General features: G+C 42.3%; 1 protein-coding gene across 7 annotated transcripts in view; it reads right to left on the reverse strand.

The window, feature by feature from the left end:
* NID1 (nidogen 1) overlaps window positions 1-12,423 on the reverse strand; it is a 54,803-nt gene that overhangs the window by 11,719 nt on the left and 30,661 nt on the right. For all 7 annotated transcript variants that reach the window (XR_014562484.1, XR_014562485.1, XR_014562486.1 and 4 more), the window contains exons 12-15: window positions 12,132-12,254; window positions 8,019-8,234; window positions 6,619-6,791; window positions 5,342-5,468 (exon numbers count right to left, since the gene is read on the reverse strand). Coding sequence is in view for 1 of the 7 variants with exons in the window: in XM_083732194.1 (XP_083588320.1) it covers window positions 5,342-5,468; window positions 6,619-6,791; window positions 8,019-8,234; window positions 12,132-12,254 (639 nt within the window). In the remaining 6 variants the exon portion in view is untranslated. The remainder of the gene's footprint in view (window positions 1-5,341; window positions 5,469-6,618; window positions 6,792-8,018; window positions 8,235-12,131; window positions 12,255-12,423) is intronic.

Consider the following 12,423-nt stretch of genomic DNA (forward strand, 5'->3'; position numbering starts at 1 on the left):
AGATTGCTCTGTTAATACAGAAAAGCAATAGTGTTCCGTTCCAAAGTTCTTTGTAGCTAGCGGAAAACTGTCCACTGAGGACAGGGAAAAATTGCATAAAAATAGCTCATGAATGCCAAATCCATTGGTGTATATATGACAGATATCTAATAGTTTTAAGAATCTAAATGTTTTATAGATTTGAAATATAGGAGAAATTCTACATTTGGTGAGCTGGATAGGAACCTTGCTAAAACCAAAATCTACTGTGATCCTGCTTTCGTTTTTTTTCTGTATGATTATTGCTTGCAAAAAAGATGCAGCTTACAGTAATGCCATCATGCGATGACCACAACAAGCGCTGCTGTGTCCTGAGTCAAGGCATTCTGACATCTTGTAATGTGCAAAAATGGTGACAGGAAAGCAGACCAGACAGTGGAAATGGAGCAAAGAAGTTTGAGCTCAGCAACAGTGGCAGGATAAATACTAGGGGCTTAAAGCTCTCATGGTGTCATCTTGCGAAAATCTTGAAGTGACAGGAGTGAGATGCTCCAAGAATGATGGGAACAGCCAATTCACTGCTTGTATGACGTTAAAAGAAAACACGATGAAGATGTTCTATAGATGGTACATGACGCCGGTAAAACTGGCAAAAATGTACAAGACATGCAATCGGTGCTGGAAATGCAGGGATAAAGAGGGTACTTTCTTCCATTTGTGGTGGGATTGTAAGAAAGTGAAAGACTTCTGGGAGAAAATATACAATGAGTTAAAGAAGATTTTAAAATACAGTGGTGCCCCGCAAGACGAACGCCTCGCAAGACGAAAAACCCGCTAGACGAAAGGGTTTTTCTGTTTTGGAGGCGCTTCGCAAAACGAATTTCCCTATGGGGTTGCTTCACAAGACGAAAAAATCTTGCGTCCCCCAGCGGTTTTTTTTTGCTTTTTTTGCCCTTTTCCTAAGCCGCTAAGCCGCTTATCAGCTGTTCCGCTGATAAGCCGCTTAACAGCTGATCGCTGGAAGCCGCTTGACAGCTCTAGCACTAATCCGCTAAGCTGTCAATGGGCTTGCTTCGCAAGACGAAAAAACCGCTAGACGAAGAGAATCGCGGAACGGATTAATTTCGTCTAGCGAGGCACCACTGTACACATTTACGAAAAAACCAGAAGTCTTTCTGTTGGGAATGGTAGGAAATGAGATAAAAAGGGAAGACTGCAAATTTTTTAGATACGCAATCACTGCCGCAAGAGTGTTACTGGCCCAGAGTTGGAAACAGCAAGAAATACCCACCATAGAAGAGTGCAGAATAAAACTGTTAGATTATGCAGAGCTAGACAAATTGACAGGGAAGATCAGATACCTAAGAGACCAAAAGTTCATCGAGAACTGGGGGAAATTTGAGGAATATCTGGAATGTTTAAGTGAAGGACAGATGACGCTTAAGGGATTTAAAGAAGCACTGTAAGAAAAGTAAGAAGTATTGTCTAAAGGGAATAAGAAAAAAAGAGATAAATAATGTCAATACAAATTTGAGAAATGTGTAATTATAATTACGACTATGAATGATTTACGGAACAGTTGAGGGAAGTCCAAAAGAGAAATAAGTAATGGAAAAGATGTGAAATTTATGCACTTTGTTTTGTTTTATTTGTGGATTAATAAAAATTATATGAAAAAAAAAAGAATGATGGGAACAGCTATTCTTGTAGTATGGAAGTATAAAAATAACAAAAATGCCAACGAAACAGTTTTGAAATGTTTCGTGCTCCACCTGTCATTATTTAGCTGAAACTGTAACACTCGGTGCCCTTTCTCAGGAAAAAGCCTACCTTCCAGGCACCTCCATTTTATAAAAACAGCTATATTTCATTTCATTTTTCTGCACTGCTCTATTCTTATGCTAAGTTAAAATTTAGCAAGAAGGTGCCACAAAAACTGCTTACAAATGTTGTATGCAAAGCTCTGTGTTTGTCCTGTGCTGCCTTGAGAGATCCAGCCACAAAAGATTGTACTCCTCTCCCTGTGTATGAAGTTGCTGCTACCAGAAAACGGGTTTTTATTACCAGGCTTCTTTATCCACTAGCCTTCTTGGATCTCCTAATGCCTCTCAAGGTGGAACCACAGAACCGTAACACAGTTTTAGGGCTTCTTGGCATGAGGGTGTTTAAAATAAAATGAAACTGCCCAAGTTTATGAAAAGAAAAGTTTACTAAGGCAAAAAAAATGCGTCAAACTGTAGATCTGCCAAAAAACATTTTTTTTTAAGTAATCAGACTTTAAAAACTAACAGCTGATCTTAGCTAACAGAAAAAAGAAAATTGGACTTTGAGTGGCTAATAATGTTGGAGAGTAGATTTAAGTTTGGAACAATTCTGAGAAATGTAAGTGCATAGTTTTCCTTGGACAATGACCAGGTCTAAAGCAACAGGAAATAGCAGATAATGATCTACTATCCTGGCCCCAGGGGCTGCTAAACTCAAACCCAGATTGATGAATGAATGATTAAAACATATAGTTTCAAAATACATGTTATGCTTTCTTCTGCTTTGGGGGGAAAGTGCTCTGATTAATTCAGAAGATCAAAGCTTTCTCTTTCTTTTTAAAATAACACTGTTCACAACTGAGGCTGAAATGGTAAATATAATTACATTTGAGGAGACCACTACACAAACTCTGTTCTATCTGTCTGTCTATCCAACGGTGTACTAAAGGTTGTCAATAAAAATGACATCAAGAACAGTCCAGATCCATATTTGACTGGTGCTGTCTGCTAAGAGATTTAAAGCCACTGTGTGGCCTGGAGTAAAATGTCAACCAGCCTGGGAAGAAAATCAGCCACAAGTACACCTAATCTACATTATGTGGATATGGAATTTACATGACTGGCTGTTAGCATCCCTTCTCCCAGCTCAACACTTATTTTCTGCGGTTGATTTATCTATCATCTATATCTATCTATCTATCTATCTATCTATCTATCTATCTATCTATCTATCTATCTATCTATCATCTTTCTATCTATCATCTATCTATCCATCTATTTATCTATTTATCTATCTATCATTTATCTATCTATTTATTATTATTATTATTATTATTATTATTATTATTATTATTACACAAGCCTGCCTGAGAGGAATGGGGAGGCTCAGAGCCTGGCAAGAAGCAGGCTTATGAAGATATACATGGATCCAATTTATTTGGTTGCAGGATGGAGGAGCATTCTCCCTGTGGAGTAGTCTGTGCAGCTGTGGGGCTTGGAAAGGTCCTACAATTCAACAGGCAACACAGCTGGAGAGCCAAATGAGAGCTGGAAGGGCCATAAGACAAAACATGGTCTTGCAGAACAATCCAAATATGAACTATCAGAACTTTAACATTAAAAATAAAATCATCAGCACAAGCACACCACAAATTGTAGCAACAAAGAAGAAAAATGTAGCTTGAAGTTTCAGTGCCTGTTGTGACAATAAAACAATTTGGTTCATGCATTTTTGCTATATACCGTATTTTTCGCACGATTGGACGCACCGGACCATAGGACGCACCTAGTTTTTTTTGGGGGGGGAAATAAAGGAAAAAAAATTTCCCTTTATTTCCCCCCCAAAAGCAGGTCAGGGAAACCGAACCAGGTCGAGGAACAGTGGGATAGTGGCGCTGCGCCTCCCTGCTGTCCCCCGAGCTTGTGGGGCTGGCTGATGTCTGCCTAGCGCGCGGGGCGCTCTGCTTCAGGGCGCCCCACCCGCCGGGCGGCAGGCTGCTATCCGCAGCTTGGGGAGCCTTGCGGGGAACTCCTGCAGGGCTCCGCACGCTGCGGATGTCTGCCCGGCGCGAGGGGCACTCTGCTTCAGGGCGCCCCACCCGCCGGGCGGCAGGCTGCTATCCGCAGCGTGGGGAGCCCTGTGGGGAACTCCTGCAAGGCTCCCCACACTGCGGATGTGTTCCTGAAGCTCTGCTTTCAGGGCGCCCGACGCTCCGGGCAGCAGGCTGCTATCCGCTCTGCTTCAGGGCGCTCCACCCGCCGGGCGGCAGGCTGCTATCCACAGCGTGGGGAGCCCTGTGGGGAACTCCTGCAGGGCTCCGCACGCTGCGGATGTCTGCCCGGCGTGAGGGGCGCTCTGCTACATTGTGCCTCACCCGCCGGGCGGCAGGCTGCTATCCGCAGTGTGGGGAGCCCTGTGGGGAACTCCTGCAAGGCTCCCCACGCTGCGGATGTGTTCCTGAAGCGCCGGGCGCTCTGCTTTCAGGGCACCCGACGCTCCGGGAAGCAGGCTGCTATCTGTAGCCTAGACACGGCTAGCGGAGCGCTAATCCCGAAGCTTGGGATTAATGCAGCGCTCTGCTAGCCGTGGGAGAGCTGGGTCTCTCACGGCTAGCGGATAGCTTCCTGAAGCCTGGAGAGCGAGAGGGGTCGGTGCGCACCGACCCCTCTCACTCTCCAGGCTTCAGCGAAAGCCTGCATTCGCTCCATAGGACACACACACATTTTCCCTTGCTTTTTAGGAGGGAAAAAGTGCGTCCTATGGTGCGAAAAATACGGTATATTATATACTTGCTTGTAATAACCCATTATTAAATAAAACATACTTGTACTTACAGATTGTTTTTTTTAAGTAACCTACCAAACAAGTTACCTAACGAACCTACCAACAGACATTAGGGGCAGTTTTACCATTGAGACTGCAATCCTAAAGACCCTATACATACCTGAAAGTAAGTACCGGTACCTTTAAATTCAATAGGATTTATATTTAAGGAGACATGTACAGAACTGCAATGTAAGGGGAATTGTTTCTGAGACAATGTTAATAAAATAATCAGTGCCTGTGCTATTATTATCCCGGGTTTGGTTGCTTATATGAGAAATGAAGTGGCAGTGGTTTTTGTTTTTAAGCAGAACAGCGGATCCACAGCCACAGTCAATGCACAGCTGCAAGGCTGCCTTATGCTGCTCAATGCAGAAACTGTATGGAGGAATCTTTTCATAATTTTTGTGATGCCATAGACAAGGGAGGCACAGGCATTGGTCACCTTGGGGGAATCAGGGATCCTGTGGATCTAAAGCAACTGATGCCCTGCCCACACCCTGACACTTTGGAAATTCCCATGCCCTACAACCAGCATGAGTTCACTGCCTCCGCCATGGCACAACCTCACCAGCAAAGCTGCTCTGCACTGGTGGGGAGGAATCTGTGAGCCATCAACAGGGAGGGTTAGGACTCCACTCTCAGACACTCCCACCCCCCATATACCTTTCAACACTTGAGAACAATAGAAAGTATGGCCATGAAGATTCTCTGTGGGAGCCCTGCCGCTGGAAAAAAAAATATTGTGAAGAAGAAATCTACGCAACTCTCCTACCTGTTTTTATAATGGATACTGGCTCTCCTCCACCCAGGCTTGCTCTGCTGATAGATGGGCTGCTTATGTCTGTCCAATAAACCATCTTCTCCAAGCAATCGTAAGCGACTCCAATAACAACTTTATCCTGCAAGTTGGTGAAACTATTACAAGTCTCAAAATATATCATGTTTCCAATTCTTTAAAAGAAATGGTTAGGCATTAGATCAGTCAAAACACCTAGATTATAGCACGTTGTATTTAGGGAAAGGGTGCATGTTAAACCTAGTGATAAAACAAACCTAAAGGATCCAACGTAAGCTGGCAAAACTCAAGGTACAGTATAAGAAGGTATCAGAAAAGCTGCAAAAGATAAGAGCATCATAGCAGATGGAAAAGGGGAGGGCATCTCATTTAATGGTTCAGGCACACCTTCAGTGCAGGTAGAAAATAATCTGAAGCAGCAGCAGAGAATGATTGCTTCAAATAATAATCTGTGTACTGGAGCCAAGTGTAGCCTTCTGCTCATGGACACAGCTCATGGACATTGCATAGCAAAAGGCTTCATTCAACAGTAAGAGAAGGTGGAAAGTGGGAAACAGACTTACTTGCCCACTGGTGTCAGGCATAAGGAAACAGCTGGAAAAGAAACACATGGAAGAGTATAGAAGCCTGACCAGAGCACAGGAAGTTATCAGGACATATTATAAAATCTACAGCAGAAGGAAGAAGAGAATATCAAGGACAGGAAGATAAAGAGGGAGCTCAGTGGAGAATGTTTAAAACCCACATAAACTATTATAGCCAGCCAGGATGAGCTACTAAAATTTAAGAATGTCGAACAATGTTTAAAACACTGGAAAGTTTAATGGGAGTTTTGACCTGCTTAGAAAGCCAATAAAATTTGCTATAAATACAGTACAAGTTTGTTTATAATAGTCCTGAGACACTATCACTGAAGCGGGGAAGGCTGTAAAAATATTGTGCAACAGGAACACACATTTCTTTGGGGACCTCTCTTTGTTAATACGAAAAGAATTGTGACCCCAGCTTCAAGATTTCAGAATCTTCATTTCCGCCCCTCTTTCTCAGCAGCTGCAGCCTAATCTAAAGTAAAAAATAACAACAAAGCATCAGTAAGAAAGGAAAATCAGCAGCAAAACCCAAAGGATATTAAGCCACGTGACTGTTCCTGATATTGATTTGAAGTGTTATTTTTTTCTGTAGTATAACTCTTCAGCTAAAATCCTCAGTTTTCACTAATGCAAATTATTACATCAAGTTCAGGGGATACTTACTGGCACATACAGCAAAGCTTTTGCATCTGATTTCCTCATGTCGTTCCCATCCAGGGGGACATGGTCAATCTTTCCACTCTGAGCAATGAGTAAGTGTGTTCCTGGAGGCAGAGGAATGGTATCTGGTTTTACAGAGGGTCCAACTGTAACAGGAGGAGCAACTGTGCCCAGACCTTGTTGACAAATGATAGAAAACACAGGCAGTCAAGATTGCGCAAACACAATAAGGTCAAACTGCATCTGCAAGGCAAGATTACTCTAATATAAACTGGATACAATCCAGCCAACGCTTAGCACATTTAAGTGCTACATATTTCAAATGATGTTAAGCACATACTTGAGATGGCAATCCTATGCAACATTGCTTAGGACTCACCAGGGTCAGCCCACTCATGAAGCAAGGCAAGGCAGCTGCCTCAGGCTGCAGGATCCAAAGGGGCATCAGATCTGGCCTCCTAGGGATGCATCTCTTGTGGGGAGGTGTCGTTTTATGGTTTGCCTCAGGTGCCAAAATGTCTTGGGCCAGCCCTGAAACGCGCTGACATCTATGCACTTGCTTATGAATAAAGGTGCACAGAATTATACTGCATGTCTCTTTCAATGAAACTAATGAGGTTTTAAAAGTGCTTAGCCTTACCAGGATCGTGTTTTATGGGTATAAAGAACAACCAATTGTAAGGCAGAGTCTTCTATATTTCTTTCCTTTAGGGCTGCGTCTCATTCCTGCTGCTCATGTTACACCACCAAATATTGAAATTATTTCCCTTATTGTCCATGGTTCTAACTTACATATGAATAAAACCAGAAAGGACAGGCCCAGTGTCAGCATAATTCTAGGGCCACTGAGCCTAGAAGCCAGCAATGATATTGTACAACTGGCATTATGTGCTTTGTGCATCCTACAACAATCAACACCTAGTAGCTGTACTGTGTATCAGTTGTAGTTTGGGCACTCTCTAAAAGGTGCCTCCATATGGAACACATTACAGGAATGCCACACTATTAATTGTATAAACATCCTTTCTACTTATGAATATCACCATATAATTTGCAAGTCACTGCCAATAGCTCTGGCTTGTTGCCCTTTTTTGGGGGGGGCAGGGGGAAACCCACATAACAGAGTCATACTGTGGGCAAGCAGGCTAGAAACTTTATTTATTTATTTATTTATTTATTTATTTATTTATTTATTTATTTAGAAGGCTATAATAGCTATTGCTTGCTTCATTATGTCATCACTTTGAACATGGCTTAATAGCAAGAACAGCATATCAGCATAAGCACATATGAAACAATGGAACAGCACTGTATGAGAGGCATATGTCTGAGCCCAATAAAACAGCATCTGAATGAGGAAAATTGTTGCAGTAGCTTAATGGCTTAGGTGAAACGTAACTTACATGGAGGTCGAATCCCTGGACCACTTCTGGTACCATCAATCTCATTCCCATCTCGGTCTACACACCAGCAATATCCAGTGCTGGAGTGGCATTGAGTTGGCAAATAATTCCCATAGACATCACACTGAGGAACAAAGAAACCAACTGGCCTGGCTCCTCTTGGACCAAAAGCCACACTTTGTTCTTGTTCACGCTGACATTTTGTCTTTTCTTGTTCTGTAAATAAGAAACAACACAAAAAGAAAAAGGTGAATTTTACATCTCATTTCTATGATGTTCTACATACAAGTGATTCTAGCCAACATATATTAGCCAAATTTGCTGCCCCTGAGATCTGAAAGGTGGAGTGAAGCTCATACAGGTTGCATTAGAAATGGCAGTTAAGATGGTTCGCCAACAGCTGGCCAGCACTTTGGAGTGATCAGGTGCAGGGAGATGAACTCCTATCCATTTCCAATAAGTTGTGGGAGGTGGTTTCTCACTTAACACAGTGCAAGCACTGTAGGTGCACAGAAACTTTACATAACACAGCTGTCTGGATAACAAAGTCAGGCAATGAAGACTCAGCTGCAAATGCTACTTTTCTGCAACCACAGTTATGCAGACAGTTGCAAATGTGCAGCTAACCTGCACCAGCACAGCATATACCCTCTCTGTCCCCTTGCATCTAATCCTAAGTGTCAGTAAGACAGTTGCACACCCAATGACATTTTCAATTCTTGTCCTTTGTACCACCAATGGTTTAGCAGAAATGAGGCTGGCGTGGGGCAGGAGAGCCACATGTGACCCTCTGTAGAATGTTAGAGCAAGCAAAAGGGCAGCCCAGAAGCACTTCAGAGCTGTAGAAAGGGCTCCTAAAATATGCTGTATCCATTAATGTGGTTTCTTGGGTTACTGCAGGCCTTGTCAGCTGGAAAAGCTCCAGCTTTGTTATTAAATAATCAGTAGCAGTTGAAATGGTGCTAGAAAGTAAAACGTCAGAAGACTGATCTTAGAAGCTGCTGGAGCGGGAGGGGCAGGATTCATCCCATTGTTTAGGCAAGCCAAAATCTAAGCCACAATCCATTTACTAAGGTTGTAGCAAATGTTTTAAACAAACAGTGGGACAGGGACATGCAACAACCACTACACAGATGGCATTTAAAAAACACTCCATGCTCTAGCTGTCATCACATGGTGAGCAGGTTCTGTGAAGTGACTTGCCATGTATACAGGACAACTTTAATGCTACCACGGGATTTTACTGTTTATATTTTGCTATGGTACGGGCACAACTGCCAAGTTCAGCCACCATATGCTATAGACAATGTCCACAATGTGTGCAGCGATCCAGTCTATTCCCCACCACCACCTGTGATCAGGTAGCTGAAGGTTACCCCAAAAAGTCTTTTGTGTTTTCGGTGATGCTCCTATATGGTTTCAAAGAAAGGCAGATTAACACCTCACCATTAGGAGGCTGTTAGAGCAATCCATTTAATGCTGCTTCGGTCATGGAGCGCTACAAAAAGGATATGGACTTTTGGCACCAGTGCATTTCCCATGTGAACTAGATTACCCACATTAACAATTTCGGTGAATGATTTTTATTCCCTAGCCAGAGAGTCTGGGTTTGTTTCTGTTTGGTAAACACAATCTACGGGAGATGAAGGGGTGACAAGTTTTGGACATCTGTTTCTTTTTGTAATGAAACAATGGAGCGTGAGGGAATAATGAAGTACAGACATTCTTCGTAGCTGCTGGAATGCCGCTGCTTACACCAGGAACTCTATTGCTAACAAGCCAGCTATGTGACGAACGTATGTAAAATTGCAGGCAACTTCCACAGCTATTTCAAGGAGCAGGTTTGCTGTGTAAAAACTATTAGAGTACTGTATTTGCAGAATAAAATTCCCTAGCGTAAATTCAGAGATGCCGAAAGTGGTACCTGAATATATGAAGTGTGTGTATGTGTGTGTGTATTGACAGCACAGACACTGTAGAACATATAGTCTCATAGGCCCACAATAGCTTCAGTGACATTTATGACTACAGCAAAATACAGTGGTACCTCGGGTTACAGATGCTTCAGGTTACAGACTCCGCTAACCCAGAAATAGTCCCTTGGGTTAAGAACTTTGCTAGAGGATGAGAACAGAAATCGCACGGTGGCAGTGCGGCAGCAGCAGGAGGCCCCATTAGCTAAAGTGGTACCTCAGGTTAAGAACAGTTTCAGGTTAAGAACGGACCTCCGGAACGAATTAAGTTCTTAACCAGAGGTACCACTGTAGTAAATAGTTAGCAAGGCGAAGCTGGATGGCTCTTCCCAGACGAAACACTATGCTCTATTCCTTAACTACAAAACCCAAATATGCTGAAAGAGACAGGAACAGGTTTTCTTTCTTCTACTGGGACAGAAAAGCTGTTAGGCTGCTGTGAAAACAGGGCCATACAGGGCCTCTCTCTTTCCCATCCTCAGCGTCCAGAGCATCAATGAGCAGCTGACAGAAATTCTTACCAATGGAGTACTCCATAGGACTGATTCTGTGACAGTGCCATGTTCAAGCTTAATTTGGGCACTGGCACCACACCACCTGTAGCATTCCACCTGTAGAAATCAACTTATATCTGATCCTAGGTACTCTAGTATAGGACTGTCTGTTTATAAGACTGCTCTTGACATTCCAAAGAAGTGAAAATTTGCATAACGAAGAATAGAACCTAATTTTATCTGAATCCCTCAAACCTAATTACTTATGGCCAACTTTGTTTTGTATCCTTGTATTGGACCAAGAAATAACATACCTATTATGGGTGTATGGATTGCTCTGCTAGATTATTATTACACACATGCTGCAGGCTATTTGTCTGCCACTACATATCACAACTTTCATCTGTCAAAAAGGGATAGGAATTAGGGGGGAAAGCATCCTCTCTCTTCCCTTGAAATCACCTCCTTCCTTTCTATCTATACTTACCTCTCACATGAAAAAGAACATTGTCTCTTTCTCCAAAATTCAACATCCAGCACCCCATGTTCCAGACATGATCCTTCGAGCAGTGATGTGCTTTATTTATTTATCGATTGATTGATTGATTTGCTGACCAAATATAAATATGCACAACACAATGCAAACAAAACGAAAACATAATGCCGTATTCTGATTTATGCCCCTGGCTCCTCATTCAGAGAAGGAAATCCATATGATAACACAATCTTAATTCAAAATAATGAAGTTACAACCCAAAAGGAAATCTAACATAATTAGCAAAACATTGCAAAGTAAAATTACAGCATTACTTCCAAACAAGTTCACAGTAGAGGAAAGATAGCATTTTTCAGCAAAACAAACAGCAAAATGGAAGAGAGAACACTCATCTTTCTGGAGTGAATGTAACAGTCTTATAAGTAGCATGGAATATTTTCTATTGCACCAACTGATCAGATTAGATTACGTAGCTCTTAGTGCTCCTTACACAAAATTTCAGTATGTATTAGCTAAAATCGTAAGCTGACAAAGGAGATATTTAACTCAGAAAACAAGCCAGAATTTATGCAAGGCTTAATTTTCAAAAGCATGTGATTCCCAACTGAAATCCTATACTCACTTCAGAATGTATCTCATTAAATTCAATAGGCCTGATTTATGAGTTGACATATAAAGGATTTAACTGTAAAAAGTCTTAAAGTAAAAAGGGAATCTTGATAAACTCTAGAAAGCACCATATTAAATAATCACTCCTTAATCAAATACAGTGGTACCTCTGGATGCGAACAGAATCCATTCCGGAGCCCCGTTCACATCCTGAAGTGAACACAACCTGCGTCTGCACATGCACAGGTCGTGATTCGCCGCTTCTGCGCATGCACGTGACATCATTTTGAGCGTTTGCACATGCATGAGCGGCGAAACCTGGCAGTAATGCGCTCCGTTACTTCCGGGTCGCCGCGGAGCGCAACCTGAAAATGCTTAACCCGAAGCTACTTCAACCCGAGGTATGACTGTAATTCAGGGTTTTTTTAAAATCAAGAGTACACAGTTGTTAAACAACTTCTGTTCATTTAATGGCATTCCACCATGCTGTCTATCAGCAGTTTGCTTCTGCTAGGATTTTTAGAAAATAACATTTATTTACCTCCTGTCACACACTGGAAACCATCCCCACGATAACCTGTCTTACACTGGCAGCTGAAGGACCCTTGTGTGTTATAGCAGTAAGCATCTGGATGACAGCGGCTCAGCTTACATTCATCTTCATCTAGAAAAGAAAAGAAAAGAAAAGAAAACCATATTATAAGATGCACTCCTTTGAAGGAACTGAAAAATATGCATGTAGGCCAGCCTTGGGTCCTCTGTTACAAGGACCTGGACCTGAATCCTTTTTCATATGCTACCATGAGACAAACATCTCATTCAGCCAGGATGTT

Source organism: Podarcis gaigeae (assembly GCF_964106915.1).
Source record: "Podarcis gaigeae genome assembly, chromosome: 3".
Classification (NCBI taxonomy): domain Eukaryota; kingdom Metazoa; phylum Chordata; class Lepidosauria; order Squamata; family Lacertidae; genus Podarcis; species Podarcis gaigeae.